A 24,847-nucleotide genomic window follows, 5' to 3' on the forward strand; every position below is an offset into this window, starting at 1 on the left:
CGTGATGCAGTAATCGTTACGGATCTGAAAAATGAGCCAATGATTCCTTTGGAAGAAATGGCGGCCCAGACCAGTACTTTTTGAGGATGCAAGGACGATGGGACTGCAACATGGGGCTTTTCGGTTCCCCATATGCGCCATTTCTGTTTATTGACGAAGTCTTCCAGGTAAAAATAAGCTTCGTCAGTAAACCAAATGCTGCCTACATGCATATCGCCGTCATCAATCCTGTGCACTATATCGTTAGCGAATGTCTCTCGTTCAGCAATGGTAGCGGTGCTGAGGGGTTGCCGCGTTTGAATTTTGTATGGATAGAGGTGTAAACTCTGGCGCATGAGACGATACGTTGACGTTGGCGCCATTTGGACCGCAGCTGCAACACGGCGAACGGAAACCCGAGGCCGCTGTTGGATCACCTGCTGCACTAGCTGCGCGTTGCCCTCTGTGGTTGCCGTACGCGGTCGCCCTACCTTTCCAGCACGTTCATCCGTCACGTTCCCAGTCCGTTGATATTTTTCAAACAGATCCTTTATTGTATCGCTGTTCGGTCCTTTGGTTACATTAAACCTCCGTTGAAAACTTCGTCTTGTTGCAACAACACTGTGTTCTAGGTGGTGGAATTTCAACACCAGAAAAATCTTCTGTTCCAAGGAATAAACCATGTTGTCCACAGCACACTTGCACGTTGTGAACAGCACACGCTTACAGCAGAAAGACGGCGTACAGAATGGCGCACCTACAGACTGCGTTGTCTTCTATATCTTTCACATCACTTGTAGCGCCATCTGTTGTTGAAAATTGTAACTACTGTAATTTCGAAAGTTTGTCCGCCTGAAAATGTACTGTTGTCCCAAGCATATTGCAACAAACGGTGTATTTCTATCGCTGCTCGTTTAGTTTTTATTGCCGTTTCAAATATACCGGTCATCTTTGAAACACCCTGTATGACTCGAAATGGTTATCTATAGTTCCAAGTGACTTTTTTCTTGTTAAGAGTAAGAACTCATAATTTTTATGTTCAAGTGAATTCTCATGATGAGATAAAATACTAGAAATATTTGTCCAATCTGCAATACCATTAGTAGCTATCGCGGCCTTACCTCCGAACACTTTACATGGTGCACAAAAAACAGCACCGGTGCTCCAGGAGAATACTAGAAAATCACGCGAAGTTGATTCACCATTTAAAAGTTTACGGCAAAATGCATTATTGTACAAATAACTGGTTTTATCGCCTATTGGTCTTCTTGAATTAGAAAAATCACCGTCACAATTTTTAATTATTACCACGTTGTAACAGAATGTCGATTGTTGATTCATTGACACTCCATTCTGCAGCATCATCACTAACGAGGTTATTTCTTTTGTAATGTCTGACTCCACACTCAGTTTTTCGTGAAACTCTAAATCAGGAACCATTTGCTTTTCTTCATATTTAACTTTTGTTTCGTCTGATTTTACTGCTGCAGTTTCAGAAATATCATCCGTATTACTTGACGTCGAACCAGCAACAATTTATGCAAAAAATTTATCTACTCTGCCAAGCGTTTTTAAAAGATTGGATTCTCGTTCTCGCCTTTCCCTCAATAATTTCCGAAATACCGCCCCACTTACTTTTGTACGTTTGCTTTTTTCGCTGTTATTCAATGTTAAGGCACTTATACATTTGTCAACCAACAGTCAAAACAAAAGAAAAAAAATTGTAAAAGGAAAAGAAAGAAAAACTGTATCCAGTTCCAATCGTTCTACACCTCACATGAGCAAAAAGCTTGTTACTTTAAACGCGGCATACGAGCACAAAGATTTTTCATTTAAAAACGGAAATGGAAACGAGCGTATGGCGTCATTGGCCGGGAGGCTCCTTGCCGGGCAGGTCCGGCCGCATTGGTGCAGGTCTTATTACATTCGACGCTACATTGGGCGACCTGCGCGCTGGATGGTGATGAAATGATGATGAAGACAGCACCCAGTCCCTGAGGGAAGAAAATCTCCAACACAGCCGGGAATCCAACCCGGGACCGCAGGACGGCAATCCGTCACGCTGATCACTCAGCTATCGGGGCGGACTTCTAAATACGGAGCGATGAACTGGCCAACTCGGATTCCTCGACGGAACTATGCTATGAAAGAAGGACAATGCAGAATAAATTAATTTCATTGTCGCCTGTTTCTCTGCTGTCAGTGAACAGTAGAAACACACGTGCCGGCTGGAATTCGTCTCGTAAAGAAAACGGGACAGTCCCTTTTTTGGCTTCTGTTTCCCGCGTCGTCGGAATTTTAGCTGGGACGCAGATATTTTCTGAATATTCTTGACATAGTCATTCTAATTTAAAAAGCAAATAATTTTTGCAGTTTCTTGCAGTTTCTTATTTCACTTATTCTTATAACATATTTGCGTTTTCTGTGGGCAGAGGAGAAAGACTACAAAGTTTAAGTAGTCTTGTGGGCAGTTGATTTGGTGTGTTGTCATTTGTGTGAACACTGATGTTATGTCTACATGCAAATGCACCTTGTGTTCCAACATAAAATAAAAATAACCTTTCCTCGAAGAAAAAAAGCTTATTTAAGAAGTTCAATATAAAATTTGCAATGCCACGTACCATTCGATCGCACAGGGTGGGAACTTTGATATCGTGCAAGGTACAGCACAATAAATGCGACAAACGAAAGTTGGTGTCTTCTTCTTTTTTCGCCAAAGAAAGTAACTAAGTAAATAAACAAAATTTTTAAACTGTTCGGAAGTGTATTTCACATATTATTAGATATTGTGCTTATGTCCTCTTCGTATAAATATGTGTTTAAAAATCTAAAACATTCCCCGTATCAACATGTTTTCTCAAACGGGTGTCGTTAAATCAATGCTCAGATATTGAATCGGCAGGTGTTGGGATTCATGAGACAATGAAACGCTCTGCCACTGCACCAACACTCAGTGCCGATGTTCACAAGCCCACCTTAGTCGTAGCTGTCCATGTCGTGGTGTTAACATTGGTGCGTACATGAGTTGTCAGTTGCGGAGATCCATCATTAGGAGTGTTCGATGCACTGTGTGTTTAGACATAATTGTGCTCTGCGCAGCATTAATGTCTGGTATTAGTTCCACCACAGTTCGCCAACTGTCCTGTTTTACCATTTTGCCCAGCCTCCGGCGTCTCACCTCTGCCACAACCGTCCGGATTTGGTTTCAACTTGGTTTCGCCGCTTGTTGAAGACATTCACCACAGAACTCCTCGATGATGGTGATGATGATGATGATGATGTTTGGTTCGCAGGGCGGTCAACTGCGCGGTTATCAGCGCCCGTACAAATTCCGAACCTTTGCTCAACCCAATCTCGCCACTTTCATGATGATGATGAAATGATGAGGACAACACAAACACCCAGTCACCTCGAGGCAGGTGAAAATCACTGACTCCGCCGGGAATCGAACCCAGGGCTCCGTGCCCGGGAAGCGAGATTGCGACTGCGAGACCACCAGAGAACTCCTCGAACACCTGCCAAGTCGTGCGGCTTCAGAAATGCTCGTGCCGAGCGTCTGGGCCAACACAATCTGCTCTCGGTGAAACTCAGCCGGCCGCGGTGGTCTAGCGGTTCTAGGCACTCAGTCCGGAACCGCGCGACTGCTACGGTCGCAGGTTCGAATCCTGCCTCGGGCATGGATGTGTGTGATGTCCTTAGGTTAGTTATGTTTAAGTAGCTCTAAGTTCTAGGGGACTGATGACCACAGATGTTAAGTCCCATAGTGCTCAGAGCCATTTGAACCATTTTTTGAAACTCAGCTAGATCGTGCACCTTCACCATTCTACACACAGACATCAAGCTCACTGATAATCCTGCACTATGCGTGTGTGTGACTAGCTGATACTCATCATCAGGTGACGCTGCCATCGCCTGAACTGGTGTATATCGATAGTAGTTCAAAATGTCTCTGAGCACTATGCGACTTAACTTCTGAGGTCACCAGTCGCCTAGAACGTAAAACGAATTAAACCTAACTAACCTAAGGGCATCACACACATCCATGCCCGAGGCAAGATTCGAACGTGTGGCAGTAAGGTCGCTCGGCTCCAGACTGTAGCGCCTAGAACCGCACGGCAACTCCGGCCGGCTCGATAGTAGTCGATGGTCGTAGTGCATTAATTGTACAAACTGTATCATTCTTTATTTTCAAATATTTAGTTCTTCTTGTTTCCGTTGGACGCTATCTAAATATAGAACCCAGTACGTTGTCCTCGATGCGCGAGTGTTGATCGGAGGTGAGGGTATCATCTGGAGTGCCCCAAGGAAGTGTGGTAGATCCGCTGTTGTTTTCTCTCTACGTAAATCATCTTTTGGACAGGGTGGATAGCAATGTGCAGCTGTTTGCTGATGATACTGTGGTGTACGGGAAGGTGTCGTTGTTGAGTGACTGTAGGAGGATACAAGATGACTTGGACAGGATTTGTGGCTGATGTAAAGAATGGCAGCTAACTCTGAATATAGATAAATGTAAATTAATGCAGATGAATAGGAAAAAGAATACCGTAATATTTGAATACTCCATTAGTAGTGTAGCGCTTGACACAGTCACGTCGATTAAATATTTGGGCGTAACACTGCAGAGCGATATGACGTGGGACAAGCATGTAATGGCAGTTGTGGGAAAGGCGGATAGTCGTCTTCGGTTCATTGGTAGAATTTTGGGGAAGATGTGGTTCATCTGTAAAGGAGACCGCTTATAAAACACTAATACGACCTATTCTTGAGTAGTGCTCGAGGGTTTGGGATCCCTATCATGTCGGATTGAGGGACAACATAGAAGCAGTTCAGAGGCGGACTGCTAGGTTTGTTACTGGTAGGTTTGATCATCACGCGAGTGTTACGGATATGCTTCAGGAACTCGGGTGGAAGTCTCTAGAGGAAAGGAGACGTTGTTTCCGTGAATCGCTACTGAGGAAATTTAGAGAACCAGCATTTGAGGCTCACTGCACTACAATTTTACTGCCGCCAACTTATATTTCGCGGAAAGACCACAAAGATAAGAGAAGAGAGATTAGGGCTCGTACAGAGGCATATAGGTAGTCATTTTTCCCTCGTTCTGTTTGGGAGTGGAACAGGGAGAGAAGATGCTAGTTGTGGTACGAGGTACCTTCCGCCACGCACCGTATGGTGGATTGCGGAGTATGTATGTAGATGTAGATGAAATCGTTCCGAAGTACCACCAACGCTCGTCTTTCTGCCGTAGGGATGGTAAGGGCGTGTTCGTGCCTCCCCTTTTGTGCTTTCTGTGGTGCCTGGTATCTTATTGTGGCTGGATCTTGTGTTGCCAAACACGAACGCAGCTCACGTTGCGACACCTGTTGAGCTACTGTGTTTAGTACGCCCGCAGAGTCGAGACGGTGCTGGTGTGTGCGTGTTGCAGACGGACGACCGGTGCTCGGTGGCCAACTCGCAGGTGCCGCTGCAGGACGACGCCACGTCGCGCGGCTCGGCGCTCACCGACCACGAGCCGGAGCGCGGCACGTGGACGGGCCGCTTCGACTTCCTGCTGTCGCTGCTCGGCTACAGCGTCGGCCTGGGCAACGTCTGGCGCTTCCCCTACCTCTGCTACAGCAACGGCGGCGGTGAGTCGCCTCGCCTCGCTACACCAACTTAGTGCGCGTCATTTACGGCACGGCCGAGTTTAGGTTCGTTCTGCACATCTGACGTCACAAAACACAGTCAGCCAATGAGCAGAGAACGACGTTGCCAGAGCTTGACTGCAGTGCAGACCACGGACGAGTGGCTTCAGTTTTAGAAACGTTCAGTCACGCAAAGTAATTGAACAAAAGCAATGTCTTGATAGCAGACTTTCTTTTATAGAAACTTTGGAAAAAGCATTATTTATACCAACTGCTTCACATTCTATTAATTAATTAAATCAAACAAGCAAGAAGCCTCGTAATTCAGGCAACAGCAAGGAAAGGTGTTTGTATCATTCTCACGAACCGCTTTTTCACAATGGAGAACAGCAGTAATTGTTTATTTCTTATTGTACTTGAATAATTCATAGTCATACCAACAGTGTTAGTTGGTATTTTGCGTGATGTGTTAAAGTCCTCCAGGAGATTATTCGAATGATGAGCTGCGTTAGCGTAATGGTTAAGGTCTTTGACTGCTAAGTGAAAAGTTCTGAGTTCAACCCTTATTCAATGCTTAATATTTTGTTTATTTAAAAACAATATCGAAGTGTCTTACTTCATGAATTTTATTCATTTGAATGCAATTTTTTGAAATTTCTAGTTAAAAACAATGAAAAGGCACACATACAATATTCATGTTATCTGTTTTGTTTGCATATCTTCTCTTCCACACTCGCTGTTTTACTATTCATATTGAAATATATATACAGTATTAAAACTATTATTTATAGCAGAATTTCGGCTCATACATTGCGGAGCTACTTGATTGCCTGACACAATTCTTTGCTTTTCTGCTTTGGCAACATTTCATATTTAATGTTTTCGTCAACTGACCTATGTTTTGGCAAGTATTTGCTGTCCGTTGTGACAAACACATATTTTTTGCCCATTGCGCCTCACTGACAATATATTTTAGTTTCTATGTTCTCTTACGTCTGCAATTCAGTTTTGTGTACTCCACTAATTTTGTTTTAGTCAGAACTTTTTAGGAAAATGCGGAATTACTCTGGTATAAATAAAACTTTTATTACAGTCACGAAAGACGGAATATTTCTCAATATTACATACAACACCTATCTGGTGTTATTGTTATGCAGTAAATTTTAAATGAAATTTTGGTATATTGTCTACATTTCATTCTCAACATTGTGGCAACTAAAATCGACCACATGGAAAGTAAATGCTATGGACTTTTACCTCTGCAAACTCTTCAAAATTTCCTGCAATGGTTTACTACATTTAATGCTGCACAATAACTGTGTTGAAAATCGAAACAAAATTAAGTCATTTATGGGGGGAAGGTACCAGTCAAGAAGACACATAAAAATCAATTTTTTGGGCCAAATTGTTTTTGTGAAATCGAATGATAAGTGTGTCAAAGCAGTCGGAACACCATGTGTCAGCACAGGCTAGCAGTGCAGTGACGATAAAATCGTGCACAGTGCGGAATGCGGGGAGCACGTCTCTGTACCAGCGAAAGGGCTAATGCGGTCATGGTGGCTTTACTTCATAAAGTGCGCGCTCCCTCCTTAATTTAAATTTGCAAACTATACTATACTATGGCGCTGCTTCTGTCGGCGTGTGCGTCGTTTGCAACTGGCAACACAGCAATCTCCTGTGTCTGGGCGAGCATGCGCGAGCCGCCAAGATAAAAGAATTTAACTTATAGCGGCTGCTGCCGTGTTGCCAGCTTTCAGCTGCCAGGCGCGAACGCGCGCACCCGAAACAATAGTCGGCTGTAGAGCTGGGACAGCACATAGGCGTCGCCCAAGGGACATACACGTTATTGGCTCGAGGAGGTGGGTTGAAGCTGCCACCGCCGGACGGTGTGGCCGTGCGGTTCTAGGCGCCTCAGTCTGGAACTGCGTGACCGCTACGGTCGCAGGTTCGAATCCTGCCTCGGGCATGGATGTGTGTGATGTCCTTAGGTTAGTTAGGTTTAAGTAGTTCTAAGTTCTAGGGGACTGATGACCACAGATGTTAAGTCCCATAGTGCTCAGAGCCATTTGAACCATTTGAAGCTGCCACGGCATGTCCGCTGCAACTGTCAGCGAGCTTCTTCTGCTGACTCCGCTCGGTGCACACAGTTGCGTGCACTCCAGTTGGCCGTTTTCCAGTTCGGAGCCAGAAGGAGGCTGCGCTGGAGGTCGTCCTTGTGGGAGCGCACTAAACCTGTTCCCAACTCAACCTGGTTGACAGACAGTTTACCATAGACATCGCACCTACACAGTTTTTCGTCCCCCTAATCGCTAATACGCAAAGTGGATCTTGATTACAATTCAGACCACACTCCATTTGATGACATTTTTCCCATTGTCAATGTACATGCTATTCATATTATGGACTGTACCTGTTTTTTGACAGGTTCGATGCTGTTCTCAGTTTTGCCTTCCACTGCTCATTCCAGCACAAAGTCTCTAGTTACTATAACTTACTGGATGCCTCACTAACCTGTCCCGCCTTCTGGTAAAGTTCTTCTAAAGCTTATTGTTTCACCAGCTTCTCGTTTGTTTAAGCAAAGCCTATTTGTATAGAAGTATGCTACATTACATACTGAGCTTCCCTCGATTGCCACCCAGGCACTGTACACAATTGTCCAACACTTCTGTAGGTCGTCGTAGACACTTCTGTACTCAGTTATTGAATTAACGTCTCGCAGTGAAACAGTCTACCTGCTTTCAGTAAAATAAGCCACACTTGTATCGATGTGCACGCCCCCAGAAATCGCCACAATAAAATCGACCCTGAAACAGTGGACAATTTCTGGGAAACACTAGAAGAAACGACAAATAAAATATCAAGATATCATGTGAAAATCTTATTAGGCGATTTTAACGCACAGTTCGGCGAGGAGAAAAAATTTGGGAGGTACCACTGGCCACCTTACGAAAGACAAACTAACCAATAAGAATGCCGGCCGGAGTGGCCAAGCGGTTCCAGGCGCTTCAGTTCGGAAACGCGCGACCGCTACGGTCGCAGGTTCGAATCCTGCCTCGGGCTTGGATGTGTGTGGTGTCCTTAGGTTAGTAAGGTTTAAGTAGTTCTAAGTTCTAAGGGACTGATGACCTCAGATATTAAGTCCCATATTGCTCAGAGCCATTTGAACCATTTTGAACCAATAAGAATGGTGAAAAACTAATCGACTTCTGCAGGAACTTCGGACTTAAAATCATTAAGACCCAATTTCAAAAACCTGCACATAAATTAACCACATGGAGGTCACTCAGTCTTAGACATGGTGAATACCAAATTGACCATGTCGCAATTTCCAATGAAAACATAAAAGAAATTCTTAACTTCAGAACCCACAAAGGTGTCTTTGAATCAGATCATCTTCTCCAAATTAAAAAAAAAATTCCAACCTAACAGAATGCTAAAAAGGCCACCCAAAAGTACCAAACAAGCTCCAGAATATCTGAAACTCGACAATGAAAAACTCATCATGCAAATAAATCAGGAAAAATCAACAGACTGGAAGAAACTAACAGAAAATTCAGGCAGTCATCAAATTAGGACAACCCCCTTGCACCAGCAAACTTCGCTGGTGGAACGCAACCTGCAACAGGCAGTCGACAACCAAATAACTGCATGGAAAAAAATTAGCAGTCACAAAACTGAGGAGAACTTTCTTAAAGCCCCAAAACAGACATAAAAATAATTAGAAAAAAAACAGGGGTATGACAACAACAGACTCTACAAAATCCAGCAAGATTTCATAAAAAATACAAGAAATTTCTACAAGACTTTCAGAGAAAACTTACAGGGATGCCAAGCCCCTAGATTGTGCTTTAAAAAAAGCCCGATGGTTCTTTGGAGACTGATACGAAAAATAAATGCAAATTCTTACCCAAAAATTCAGTTCACTCCTCGACTGCGAACCACCCCAAGAAAAGCTCGTCTTCTCTTCTCCAGTATTCACACACCCTGACTCACATGCCCCGGATCTCGGGGACATTATGGAGATAGTCAAACATTTGAAAAATAACAAAGCACCAGGAGAAGGTGGGATCATTGCTGAATTCCGGAAACTAAACGATCCTATACTTATGCAGAAACTACTTCATATAATGTCAGACATATGAATGACGGAGCAAATACCAGATGACTGGATATCTGCTCTAACTCGCATGCTACACAAAAAGAGCGACAAGAAAGACATCAACAATTACAGAGAAATTTCCCTGCTCCCAGTCGCTTAAAAAATCCTTTCCAGAGCACTTTTATAAAGGATAGAATCCTAAGCCCATGGACTAATTGGTGAATACCAGGCCGGATTCAGAAAAGGACGATCATGTGCGGAACAGATCTGATGCTTAAGGACGATATTAAAAATTAGGAAATGCAGAAACACAGGAATTACATTCATCGACTTCAGGAAAGCATACGATTCAGTGGACCGTGAAACCATGTTAAAAATCAATGAATAATTTGGGATCGACTGAAAGACACGAAAAATCAGAGAATAGGCACTTACAGGGATAACATCCACAGTGAAATTCATGGGCGAAATATCAGAACCCTTCGAAATCAGAACTGGAGTCCGACAGCGAAACGTCCTATCCCCAATGATTTTCGATATTGTTCTAGAAAAGACCATCAGGGAATGGGAATCTTATATAAAGGGCATCCAAATTGGTATCAAAAAAAGAGAACCGAATTAAAGTGCCTTGCTTTCGCTGACGATATTGCAATTATCATCAGTAACATAAAAGAAGCGATTTACGCAGTGGAAAAACTACATGAAATTTCACAAAAAACCTGACTACAAATACCTTACGGGAAAACCAAGTATATGGAAAGACAGGCAGAAAATAAATCCCCTTTAATCACAAAACATGGTAAAATTGCACAAGTCTGCCATTTTAAATACTTAGGAGAAATTGTACAGTCCTCAGAGTTAATCCGAATCGCCAATGAAAAAAGAATCACCAAGCCCCAGAAGACCTACAAGCTAACATGGACACATTACAACAAAAAGTGCATTACGACAGACGCAAAATTAAGGCATTACAGAACAGTGATTCTTTTAGAAGCAATCTACGCAGCTGAAACAGTGGTGATTATGGTCATTCAAAAATAAGGGAAATAGAAAAGCAAGAAAGAAAAATTCTCAGGAAGATTTACGGGGTAATCAACAAAAGCAGCATTTGGATGAAGAGGCAACAAAACCAGTTCTATATAAATGGTTCAAATGGCTCTGAGCACTATGGGACTTAACTTCTGAGGTCATCAGTCCCCTAGAACTTGGAACCACTTAAACCTAACTAACCTAAGGACAACACACACATCCATGCCCGAGGCAGGATTCGAACCTGCGACCGTAGCGGTCGCGCGGTTCCAGACTGTAGCGCCTAGAACCGTTCGGCCACTCCGGCCGGCCAAGATAAGGTGTCAGGGATCTCCTACACAGGCGTCAAAGCACTTGTGGCGTCCTCGTCCACGATTTCAGACTGTGAAAGAGGATCCTTTACAGGCGGCCCATCGGAAGGGCGAGCCATTAGGGAAGGTTCATCTGCCGCATCACCCTGTGTTCGGCGACGCTTATTGTGAGAAATCATGGCGGGCACATCGGAAGTAACGGCTTCAACACCCCTACGCAAGGACAACGGGGGAAAATCACGGGCGTTGTCGGTCACCGGATCACTGCGTCCCTTACTTACAGGGAGCGGTTCAGTCTGAGATTCCTACGGGAGCGAAAGTCAATTTTTTAAGCTGTTCGTATGTAGGTTTTAATACCACCACACGCCGCGGACAATTAGTACGGAAATGGCCAGTTTGATTGCAATAGTAACATGTTCCTTCTTGGCCACTGTACGTAATATGGACCCTATAACCACATACTTGAGATGAGAAAGAATATGTTTTTTGGCCACCATTTCCACCGACAGAATACCACAATAGACCTGTAAGCGGTGCTGAGCAGACTAGCGTTCCTTTCCCCATAAGGAAGCAAATCGGGCCTCAGAAAACAGTCGTCTACCTCGGGCGGAATGTTAAACACCCGGACACTCGTATATATCACTTCTGCATTTGCCAAGCGAACCATACTAGTGGAACCATCACGGTGCGTAAAGGGTACCTGAGAACCGTAACGAGAAAGTATCCCATTAATCTGGAGCGAGTCAAGAAACTTAACAAAAAATACACATAATTCGCTGTCAAAATATGTAGTATGCATCTGATCAGTAGTGACTTTAATTGTATCGACTAACCAGTCATGTATCTCCAAAGAACCAGGACTTTCGAAGGTGAAGCTGACAGTACCTGTACGCGGAATTTTCGTGGGAACCATGGTGGACATCTTGGCACGAACACCAAACACTAGCCGACAACCAGCGATTCGAAGCGCACGGACAACAACACGACACTAAACGGACACGAGGAAAACACGCAGCGCTACGGTAGAGGCAGAACTAATAGGACAACCTAGTCACCCGATGCGCGAAGCCGGAATGACCACTCAAATACGGAGTCGGACTGACTTAACCGACAACACATTTATTACACATCACGCTAGTTTTAAACTAAAAGTGACTAATACAGTTTTGAATTTTAAAAAAGTAGGAATCAATGAAAAGTTATCTTCCGATGATTTGTGCAGCTGATTCCCAGATGGTTGCTGGCCGTAAAACACGAAAATGTAAACACTACAGAGATATCACTGCACTCAAGTTTTCGATCGCAAAAGGCAATAAACGAAGACCGAAACAGGACCACTAAAATATTAAATGGTTCAAATGGCTCTGAACACTATGGGACTACTTACACCTAACTAACCTAAGGACATCACACACATGCATGCCCGAGGCAGGATTGGAACCTGCAACCGTAGCGGTCGCGCGGTTCCAGACTGTAGCGTCTAGAACCGCTCGGCCATTGAGGCCGGCGACTAAAATATTAAAGAGACACTATCTGGAAATAATTAAAAATCACTGCAACGTGTCAAAAACAGCACGCAGCGTTCTGCAACTTCTGTAGCTTAAGTCAGAGCGCTTAGAGAGTGCGACCGGGAGCCACGACTGCCAATTTCCACCTCAACTGCAGTTTGTAATCTTCCAATATTCTCCTGGGATTTTCCGTTTGGTAAACTGGTCATGAAGTATATGCCAACCGCTCAACATTCTTGCCATATACTGACAAAAATTCAATCTGCCTCCAACATTTACCAAAGTAGTCATATCGTCGTATCCTATAGTTCCTCTCACAGTGAGTGCAAAACTGTAGACGTATCAGTCACCAGAACCGCTGCGTCCTGCGATTTTTCACCAGCTCGACTGCGGGAACGGTCCTGTGACTCAACGCATTTGTCCTGCATCTTCGGGCTTGTTCTGGTATCATTGCTCGACGAGAACGAATGGTATCAAAGATTCTAGTTTATCTGACTCGTGCGTTCTTTTTAGTAGAATCTGACCACAGTAACCAGACACTCCCTTTCCGTTGGAACGCTATCGCGCGTTAAGAACGCAAGGAAAACAGCCTGAAATGTTCAGAGACATTCGTTTCCCAGTCTGTCTCGATTGCATTGGGTACGTCCCATATTCCACCAACGGTAACCAACGATCAATACCACAGGATGCCACTCACCGTCTCTAACTCTACATCAAGCTGATCTCCATGTCTGTGGTATGTCAGCGGTAAACGACGCATGGCACCAAGACACCTCAACACATATTCCAGTAATCTGTTCCACATAGTTGGTGGCGACAGCCTGCCCTCCCTGCACCTTCCGCTCAGATTTCAGCTGTTGTCTTCCGGCTATTCGCCAGAGCCAGCGTCACAGCCGATCTTCTCGATTTACTCCTTCTTAAAGCATCCATGCCTGGTCCTGTTGCCACATTGTTATCTTGAGTCTATCTCGTCACAGTCGTTCTGCAGTAACGGAGCAACAAGAACTGTCTATTTAATTTGTCGGTGTGGTTCTCCCATGCCCCTCACGCCAGTTTGATCTTTCTCAAAGTCTGAAAGATGACAGTAAGATGCCATGCTCGTTCTCTGAGCAAGCTGTGTTGTGCGCTGCACTAAAACGTTCCAGCAACGTTAGCACGCACAGTATCCATTATGTACTCATACCACTCTTCATCTGCAAAAGGATCTTTCATCTGTACTGAAAATAAGCTCGCATCAGAATGAAGTTTTAATCAACATATATTACAGACATGGCAATTGTTGAGTATCTGATTGGAAGCGTTTGGTAAGGGTGTTTACGGTGTAATCCACCAAGTTTCTGTCAGTGTATACTATAGTGTCCACTGTCTATGCTCGACGCGAACGTACAATAACCCCTTACCAACGGCAGGTGGCAGCACTAGCTTTTCAGAGCATCCACTCACGGTTGGCGTCGGTGGTGACACCTACAACGTGCTGACATGAGGAAAGTTTCCAACCGATTTCTCGTACACAAACAGTAGTTGACCGGCGTTGCCTGGTGAAACGTCGTTGTGATGCCTCGTGTAAGGACGAGAAGTGTGTACCATCACGTTTCCGACTTTGATAAAGGTCGGATTGTAGCCTATTGCTGTTGCAGTTTATCGTATCGCGACATTGCTGCTCGCGTTGGTCGAGATCCAATGACTGTTAGCAGAATATGGAATCGGTGGGTTCAGAAGGGTAATACGGAACGCCGTGCTGGATCCCAACGGCCTCGTATCACTAGCAGTCGAGATGACAGGCATCTTATCCGCATGGCTGTGACAGATCGTGCAGCCACGTCTCGATCCCCGAGTCAACAGATGGGGACGTTAGCAAGACAACAAACACCTGCACGAACAGTTCGAAGACGTTTGCAGCAGCATGGACTTTCAGCTCGGAGGGCGTGGCTGCGGTTACCCTTGACGCTGCTTCACGGACAGGAGCGCCTGCGATGGTGTGCTCAACGACGAACCTGGGTGCACGAATGACAAAACGTCATTTTTTTCGGATGAATCCAGCTTCTGTTTACAGCATCATGATGGTCGCATCCGTGTTTGGCGATACGCCCTGAACTGAACGCACATTGGAAGCGTGTATTCGTCATCGCCATACTGGCGTATTACTCGGCGTGATGTAATGGGGTTCCACTGGTTACACGTATCGGTAACCTCTTGTTCGCATTGACGCCACTTTGAACAGTGGGCGTTACATTTCAGATGTGTTACGACACGTGGCTCTACCCTTCATTCGGTCATTGCGATATCCTACATTTCAGCAGGATAATGCACGACCGCATGCTGAAGGTCCTGTACGGGCGTTTCTGGATACAGAAAATGTCCGACTGCTGCCCTAGCCAGCACATTCTTCAGATCTCTCACCAATTGAAAACGTCTGGTCAACGGTGGCTGAGCAACTGGCTCGTCACAATACGCCAATGAACTGTGGTACCGTGTTGAAGCTGCATGGGCAGCTGTACCTGTACATGCCATCCAAGCTCTGTCTGACTCAATGCCCAGGCGTATCAAGGCCGTTATTACGGCCAGAGGTGGTTGTTCTGGCTACTGATTTCTCATGATCTAAGCACCCAAATTGTGCATCAGGGAGAAGTGAAAAATCACTGCCGTCGTTGACAGAATGTGATTAATGTGACGCGAAACGGGCATAACCACTTGTATCCGGCGACCGCTACGGTCGCAGGTTTGAATAATGCCTCAGGAATGGATGTGTGTGATGTCCTTAGTTACGTTAAGTAGTTCTAAGTTCTAGGGGACTGGTGACCTCAGATGTTGCCCATAGTGCTCAGAGCCATTTGAAACAACTTGTTTTCAAGCCAGGGGTGAAAGAAATTCCTAAAGGGCTAAGTATGTAAGTAGTTAAAGATTAAAGTATACCGTCCAATGGAGATATCCAAAATCGCCGCCGACTAACTGTGTGGTGCACCACGGCTCATAGATGGCAGGGGTGAACGACAGCTGCCCAAATACGTGCGGCGATTAGTCGCGCAACTGCGAGCAACTGATGACCCAGATGAACCGAGGGTCTGCCAAATGTGTCTCCTTAACGAGTGTTCAGCGATCGTTGGTGTGTGTATGGGCCTCCGCATCATGGGCCTGATTCATGCCCCCAAACTGACTGCTGTTTGTTGGAGACGAAGGCTGGAATTTGCACGCCTGGATCGCAACTGGACGCACTATTGCACTGATGGTCATCGGCATGTGCGGCCTTCCAACAGTTGTCGCAACGATACGTGCCAGAGGAGGCAGCGTTGTGGACTGTGGAATGTTTTTTGACGTTTTCTGCGTGACCTCGTTGCTCTGGAAGGCAGGAAGGCACAGTGCACGAGTACAAGTATTCATCTATCCTTGGGTGCCACGTGCACCACTACGTGCAGTTTGTTTTTACTCGGAATGGTGACATCTACCAGCAGAACAATGCAGCGTGTCACGCTGCTTACAGTGCACGTGCGTGATTCCAAGGGCACCAGTTTACCGCACTCCCCTGGTCACTAGACTCCCTTGATTTGAACCATATCAAGAATCTGTGGGACCACCTGGATAGGGCTGTTCGCGCCTGGACACTCAACCGAGAATCGTAGCGCAGCTGGCCATTAGACTGGAGTCGGCATGGCTCCAAATCTCTATCGACAACTTCCTTCTCACTGACTCTCTTGCTGCACGTCTGCAATGTAAAAGATAGTTATTCAGGCTTTTGACCGGTAGTAGAATGAAGGCTTTCACGACCGGGTGACGTGGCTGTTGATATACTTTCCGGGTTAGACGCCTGGAATTTTTACGTAAGGAGCAGAAAAAGTTCTTGGACCACGACCTCACATCCCGGAAAGTATTTTGACAGGTAGTCACATTAACCCTTTCGCGAGCCGTGGGAAACATGTTTTCCACTACAATGAACTCGCTCCTAGTCCCGTCGGATTCACAGTTCCCATCTCTGTATGGTGCTCCTACCTATTTAACAGTATAGGATACTACTTGCAATCGGAAGTTCCCGCCGTTTTTGCTGTACCTTCGCGCAGAGGCATTGTATAGCTGAGTGTTGTTCTGTAGAGGAGGCTTTCAGTGCTGTTTGCGTGACATTTTGTGATTTTTTCCTCAAAGCTATATTATAAGGTAAATACTTTTGATTTACCCAAATTTATGAAGGAAAACGTAAAATAGGAACGAGGAGAATCCAGTTTGAAACAAAAGGAGCAATTTCTGCAGTAAAATGGATGGGTATCCATCCAGTCACTTTTCTGTCCTCAATTCATGACCCATGAGAAACAGCCACAGTGAAAAGGAAAAACAAGGATGGTACTGGTACAGAGATTTCTTGTCCTGAAGTTGTGGCAGAATACAACAAAATAATGGGTGGTGTCGATAAATTTGATCAATGAGGAGAAAGGTATGCTATTGGCAGACGTTCTGTAAAGTGGTGGCACAGAATATTTTATTTCCTGGTGGACGTTGGTGCAGTGAACAGTTTTATCCAGTGGAAAATAAGAAACAGAGAAACTGGACAGCATGATCAGCTCACATACAGGATCCATCTAGCCAGACAATTGATCGCTGGCTTCTCATCATAAAAAAGGCGTGGACAAAAACCTGTCTTTCTGGCAAAAAGGGGTAAAGTACCTGAAGATTTTCGTCATGTTGTTGTAGGCGACCATCAACCCATTTTAGGAGAAATCTACTGCACGTGCCGTCATTGTAGGACCAAAGCTGCGGAAAAGAGCACTCGCTGTGTTTGTACATATTGTCAAATACCACTTTGCATAAACCCATGTTTCAGAAAATTTCATGGCAAGTAATTGTGAACAATCATTGTAACAAGAGAAGTAAATTTATCAAATAACTATGACATATATTGAAAAAGTTGTTTTTGTCATTTAACTCCAAGGAACGGCAGTGGGAAGAATACTTCCCACCTTGTTGTGTGACCACACTTTCACAGTTGGAGCAAATTTGATATTCTGTATGATAAATATACCTATCTGTTAACTACTATCTGCTATCCATTCATTAAAAAAAACTGCTCAGTAATTTTCCCCACGAAAGGGTTAATGACTGCACCGTGTAATAAGCATACATTATGACACGTAAGGAAAATTGTTATAATATTAAAGGTCTGTTCCACAGAGGCGAATGAAATAACAAATATTTAGCGACAGAAACATACTAGGAGCTAAGAGCTAGTCCAGTAGAAGCATAATCATTAAGACATTATTGTTTATAATGAACAAGTACGGCATTTTGGAGCTATACGCGAAAAGTCTGTAATAGTCACGCCAGTAAACATCCAATTTCGGCAGTGCACAACAGCTCACGACACACAAGGATAAGGATAAGGACCCTCCAGTCGTTTGTCCTTTACACAATGAACCATGAATTTCTGAAGAGATATGGTTTGTTACAGAGCGCGTATACTCTACGAAACTGATTTTAAACACTGTCCTCTGGGATGCTCAAGGAAATCACAATAAATAGGGCATTGGGAATGGAGGCTGACTCTCTTCGTCAAGTGTAACGTTATATCACATTTTGTTCCCGTAGTATTTTGCATGGGGATGGCTGGTGATAGACAACGTGACCCTCAGCACACAAGGACTACGTAAGAGCTTCCATCCACACTGAATCGCCAAAGACGCCAACAGGTACAGGCATGCTTACTCAGATACAGAGATATATGTAAACAGGCACACCACGGCGCTGCGGTCGGCAACGTCTATATAAGACAACAACTAACGCAGTTGTTAGACCGGTTTCTGCTGTTGCAACTCCAGGTTAAAACAATTTAAGTGAGCTGCAACGTGGCGTTGTAGTCGGCGGACGAACGATCGGACACAGCATCTCTGTGGTAGCTCAATGGCCACAAGGCAGAAGATACCCCTGGTACACTACATTAATGAAGGAATGAATTAAATTAAGTTAAACACCACACAGGAAATCAGCTACAACTCTAGCCGACTTCAATGCACGCCGCCAGTGGCTGCGGCCTGACTACGCGCCACCGAGACTTCCTCGCTGCTCTGCCCCAACCGACCGACTGCCTCACACACGGAAACGATCAAAAGACCAAATACAACAAACAATAAATGTCATGAATTCGAGCTGCGCACGGCTCAGTAGCGAGGTAGGGGGAATTTTTCCATGCGACCATTTCACGAGTGTACCGTGAATATCAGGAATCCGGTAAAACATCAAATCCCCGACATCGCTGAGGCCGCATAAAGATCCTGCAAGAAGGGGACGAACGACGACTGAAGAGAATCGTCCAACATGACGGAAGTGCAATCCTTGCGCAAACTCCTGCAGATTTCAATGCTGGGCCATTAAGAAGCGACAGCGTGCGGACTATTCAACGAAACACCATTGATATGGGCTTTTGGAACCCAAAGCCCACACGTGTACCCTTCTTGACTGCACGACACAAAGTTTTACCCCTCTCCTGGGCCCGTCAACACCGACATTGGACTGTTGATCACTGGAAACATGTCGCCTGGTCGGATGAGTCTCGTTTCAAATTGTATCGAGCGGATGGATATGTGCGGGTATGGAGACAACCTCATGAATCCATTGTCCCTGCATGTCCGCAGGGGACTGTTCACGCTGGTGGAGGCTCTGTAATGGTGTGGGACGTGTGTAGCTTGTAGCTGGAGTAGTATGTGAGCCCTAATACGTCTAGATACGACTGTGACAGGTGACAAGTACGTAAGCATCCTGTCTGATCATCTACATCCATTCATGTCCGTTGTGTATTCCGGCGGGCTTGGGCTTTACCAGCAGGACAATGCGACACCCCAAAAGTCCATAATTACTACAGAGTGGCTCCATAAACACTCTTCTGAGGTTAAAAACTTCTTATGGCCACCAAACTCCCCAGACATGAACATTATTCATATCTGGGGTGCCTTGCGACGTTCTGCTCAGAAGAGATCTCGACCTCGTCGTACTCTTACGGATTTACGGATACCCCTGCAGGATTCATGGTGTCAATTCTCTCCAACACTATTTCAGACGTCGAATCCTTGTCACGTCGTGTTGTCGCACTTCTGCGGGTTCGCGGGAGCCCAACACGATGTTACGCAAGTGTACCAGTTTCTTTAGCTCTTCAGTGTATAATGAGAAATGCATACCCATCCAAACAAAGATCAGACACTACAATATACTAATCAAGGCGGCAATAGTGTATGTACATGACACACACTCCATACGAAAAGCGATGTGGAACGCGTAATGAAGGAAGAAATCAAATTCACGAAAAAAATTCTCGGCCCAAGGCTGACAAAAGAAGGTTACAGATTACACTCTAGTAAAACCATAGAGAAGCTGCAAACCTATCTGCAGATGTCCTAAGAAAAAGGTTACTGTTCTACGGGCACTTAAGCAGGCTACTACCAACAAGACGCCGGCCGCGGTGGCCGAGCCGTTCTAGGCGCTTCAGTCTGGAACCGCGAGACTGCTACGGTCGCAGGTTCGAATCCTGCCTCGGGCATGGATGTGTGTGATGTCCTTAGGTAGGTTTAAGTAGTTCTAGGGGACTGATGACCTCAGATGTTAAGTCCCTTAGTGCTCAGAGCCATTTTTTGAACCAACAAGACTCACGAACAGACTACTGACATACACACATGGGGTCACGTCAACAATAGCGTGGACCAGACAAGTCGCATTCGACCTAGAAAAGGCAAAAATCGGTCGAATAGAAACTGAAGACAGAAACATACACAGAGACAAGGTACACAAGTGAGGTCAGAGACTGAAGTCCCTCAGATAGCAAGAATACGATACGTTCTGTGGCCGAAGCCCACCTTGTGGACAGGGTGATGTAACATGGATCAGAGAAATTCAACAGTAGACTCATTGTTGTATTTTAGTCTTTAGCTCTAGTCAGTAGTCACACTATATCAGTTTTGTTTAGCACGTAACCGTTCCGGATAGTCAATAGCTCTACGAATGCAAATAACTGATAATTCTTATTTTAACACTCGAAACGTACGTAAAGTTGCTTTAGAATAAACTGATATTTAGTTTTAAGGGTCTGCCTGGTTGTTTCTTCCGATAGACTATTCTATCTGTTGTAAAGGATTTCAACACTTGGTCACAGTCTTACGATCTCGTTGTGTTATCTTTTATCACATTTATTGTCTGTGTTATACACGATGTCCATAACTTCTCGCTATCATTTCAAATAATTTTAAATTACAAACAATTAGAGATCGAGTTCTCGAAGCCAACTTTCTCTTATAGGCCAAGAATTTCAATGTCTGTCTCAGTGTGTGCACCTAAAACATGATATTCGAGTCCTACCTCTGTATGCATCAGTATTTCAGTGTCAACATTTCTGATTGCTTGGCTCATCCGTGCTCGAACGGTAGCAGTGTCAATGACTGGTGTTGTGTGCATGCGATCTGTGACCTAACTCCACAGAAAGCAGTTTAATAGCGTGACGTGACAAAAAAAAAAAAAAATGTTCAAATGGCTCTGAGCACTATGGGACTTAACATCTGAGGTCATCAGTCCCCTAGAACTTAGAACTACTTAACCCTAACTAACCTAAGGACATCACCCACATCCATGCCCGAGGCAGGATTCGAACCTGCGACCGTAGCGGTCGCGCGCTTCCAGACTGAAACGCCTAGAACCGCTCGGCCACGCCAACCGGCTAATACCGTGACATGGGAGAGCGCGAAGCTACTTCGAGGAAAGTCTTTGACACTGCCTGTCCACAGTTTTTCAACCACCTCATCAAGCTTTTTTTTTTTTTTTTTTTTTAGTGGTGCCCTCCTATATTAGCGCCTATAATTCCGCAGTACCGTTGTGGATCCTGCATGGCAGATGACACATGGCGCCTTTTCATAGTCTGTTGCCACACTGATGAACTTCAGATAAAACCTGCACGAAGAAGCAAAGGAAAAAAACTTTCAGACCTACTAACCGTTTTACGACAAATCGCGACCCTGTATTTGCAATAGTTTCCAAGTTGATTTTTTTAAATGTTAGCGGGACTTCTACATCTACATCTACATCTACATGACTACTCTGCAATTCACATTTAAGTGCTTGGCAGAGGGTTCATCGAACCACAATCATACTATCTCTCTGCTATTCCACTCCCGAACAGCGCGTGGGAAAAACGAACACCTAAACCTTTCTGTTCGAGCTCTGATTTCTCTTATTTTATTTTGATGATCATTCCTACCTATGTAGTTTGGGCTCAACAAAATATTTTCGCATTCGGAAGAGAAATTTGGTGACTGAAATTTCGTAAAAAGGGCTCGCCGCGACGAAAAACGTCTATGCTGTAATGACTTCCATCCCAACTCGTGTATCATATCTGCCACACTCTCTCCCCTACAACGCGATAATACAAAACGAGCTGCCCTTCTTTGCACCCTCTCGATGTCCTCCGTCAATCCCACCTGGTAAGGATCCCACACCGCGCAGCAATATTCTAACAGAGGACGAACGAGTGTAGTGTAAGCTGTCTCTTTAGTGGACTTGTTGCATCTTCTAAGTGTCCTGCCAATGAAACGCAACCTTTGGCTCGCCTTCCCGACAATATTATCTATGTGGTCCTTCCAACTGAAGTTGTTCGTAATTTTAACACCCAAGTACTTAGTTGAATTGACAGTCTTGAGAATTGTACTATTTATCGAGTAATCGAATTCCAACGGATTTCTTTTGGAACTCATGTGGATCATCTCACACTTTTCGTTATTTAGCGTCAACTGCCACCTGACACACCATACAGCAATCTTTTCTAAATCGCTTTGCAGCTGATACTGGTCTTCGGATGACCTTACTAGACGGTAAATTACAGCATCATCTGCGAACAGTCTAAGAGAACTGCTCAGATTGTCACCCAGGTCATTTATATAGATCAGGAACAGTAGAGGTCCCAGGACGCTTCCCTGGGGAACACCTGATATCACTTCAGTTTTACTCGATGATTACTACGAACTGCGACCTTCCTGACAGGAAATCACGAATCCAGTCGCACAACTGAGACGATACCCCATAGCTCCGCAGCTTCATTAGAAGTCGCTTGTGAGGAACGGTGTCAAAAGCTTTCCGGAAATCTAGAAATACGGAATCAACTTGAGATCCCCTGTCGATAGCGGCCATTACTTCGTGTGAATAAAGAGCTAGCTGCGTTGCACAAGAGCGATGTTTTCTGAAGCCATGCTGATTACGTGTCAATAGATCGTTCCCTTCGAGGTGATTCATAATGTTTGAATACAGTATATGCTCCAAAACCCTACTGCAAACCGACGTCAATGATATAGGTCTGTAGTTAAATGGATTACTCCTACTACCCTTCTTGAACACTGGTGCGACCTGCGAAATTTCCCAATCTGTAGGTACAGATCTATCGGTGAGCGAGCGGTTGTATATGAGTGCTAAGTAGGGAGCTATAGTATCAGCGTAATCTGAAAGGAACCTAATCAGTATACAATCTGGACCTGAAGACTTGCCCGTATCAAGCGATTTGAGTTGCTTCGCAACCCCTAAGGTATCTACTTCTAAGAAACTCATGCTAGCAGATGTTCGTGTTTCAAATTCTGGAATATTCTATTCGTCTTCCCTGGTGAAGGAATTTCGGAAAACTGCGTTCAATAACTCCGCTTTAGCGGCACAGTCGTCGATAACAGTACCATCGGCACTGCGCAACGAAGGTATTGACTGCGTCTTGCCGCTTGTGTACTTTACATACGACCAGAATTTCTTCGGATTTTCTACCAAATTTCGAGACAATGTTTCGTTGTGGAACCTATTAAAGGCTTCTCGCATCGGATACCCTGTACAAGAAGGCAGATTTTGTATTTAACCGCAATAAGTAAATAAGTAAATAAGTATATATGACAGGATCTGGTAACAAAAACAAAAATGGCGTTCTTGAAAAGAGAACTACAACTTTAATATTTGACTGTTCGACTTCGATATCCACTCCCTAGAGGAGCATTAGCTTGAATAAGAGGGGCATGTGAACCGAATTTTGGCTGCCAAAACGCCTGCAGTTGTTTACAACATTCAATACTTCGCTTACACCTCTTTACAAATGCAGATAGCTAACAACTGTCATTGTCGCATAAAAATGTACTTATCTCCAATTTTCGTGATATTCATCGCGTGTTTGTTGTGTATGATAGACGTCATTATTCAAATTGAGTAGGGATTTTTTAGGTACCTGAGAGAAGAGAACGGAATACCCTCCCGTCTACCAGCGAGGAATGTAATTCGTCGCTAGTAATTTAATAAAAAGTACAGCAGCTAGTCAATTCGCAGCGCGTATGTGATTAATGTGTAGCAGTCACGAACGATACATAAAACATTTAACGAAAATTGAGATCATACAGTGGCATATTACGGCACATGTATACTGTCAATCGACTCTTGTGCGCGTGCGGGTTAATTCAGATGTGTGGGCAGCGTATAGGACACACTCCGCTAATAAACGGCTGTTAACCTAAATTTGTACTATTACGTAGCAACTGCCGCATTAAATACAATTTTCAACAACTCAATGAACAACAAACAGCATTTCTCGAATGAAATACAAGTGTCTTTTAAAAAGTTATTATAGTTGCATCTTTTCGATCCGCACACCTACATATGGAGCGAAACAAGCTTTTCCAAACTGCGTACAATCTTCTACCGCCGGAGAATATGTCCAGTTCTGCCTTGATCTTAGAGGAGGAAACGAAATCGGGTCATTTCGGATTTTGCCTTCAGCGGTTTTGGGAAAAAAAGGAAAACCTAAACCTGGCTGATTTGATCCATTATAAATGGTTTTTGAAAGCCTGAGACGGTGCAAACCAAATGTTTGTTTGTAAATAAATCTTCTGCTACCAGTCACGATTTTTCTTTATTTTTCTTTTCGCACGACGCGTTTCGGGAAATGATTCCCATTTTCAAGAGCGTTTTTTGTGTGTATTAAGCTATTTCTCTTGATGTTGACAATGTGTGAGAGTCTGCTTCATTTCGTTGACTTTTACTGCAATATATAAGAAACACGCGATTTTTTAGTAGGGCATCGATTTCTTTGGTGAAGTTAGTGACGAAATTTAGAAGAATTTGTACTTACAGTTTTCTAATGGTCCATTTGTGCAGAGTCTCTCTCTCTCTCTCTCACACACACACACACACACACACACACACACACACACACACACACACACACTATTTATCTTAATCAACAAATTGTTTTCTACAGAGATTATTTATCTTAATTAACAAATCGTTAATATAAATAACCTCTGTACAAAAGCATGTCATAATCTGTGG

General features: G+C 44.3%; 1 protein-coding gene across 1 annotated transcript in view; it reads left to right on the forward strand.

The window, feature by feature from the left end:
• The window catches only part of LOC126282289 (mucin-5AC-like), a 758,596-nt gene that overhangs the window by 263,361 nt on the left and 470,388 nt on the right, over positions 1 to 24,847 (forward strand). Inside the window, exon 3 of the mRNA XM_049981941.1 lies at positions 5,402 to 5,603. Within this exon, the coding sequence (XP_049837898.1) occupies positions 5,402 to 5,603 (202 nt within the window). The remainder of the gene's footprint in view (positions 1 to 5,401; positions 5,604 to 24,847) is intronic.

Source organism: Schistocerca gregaria, chromosome 7, assembly GCF_023897955.1.
Source record: "Schistocerca gregaria isolate iqSchGreg1 chromosome 7, iqSchGreg1.2, whole genome shotgun sequence".
Lineage (NCBI taxonomy): Eukaryota > Metazoa > Arthropoda > Insecta > Orthoptera > Acrididae > Schistocerca > Schistocerca gregaria.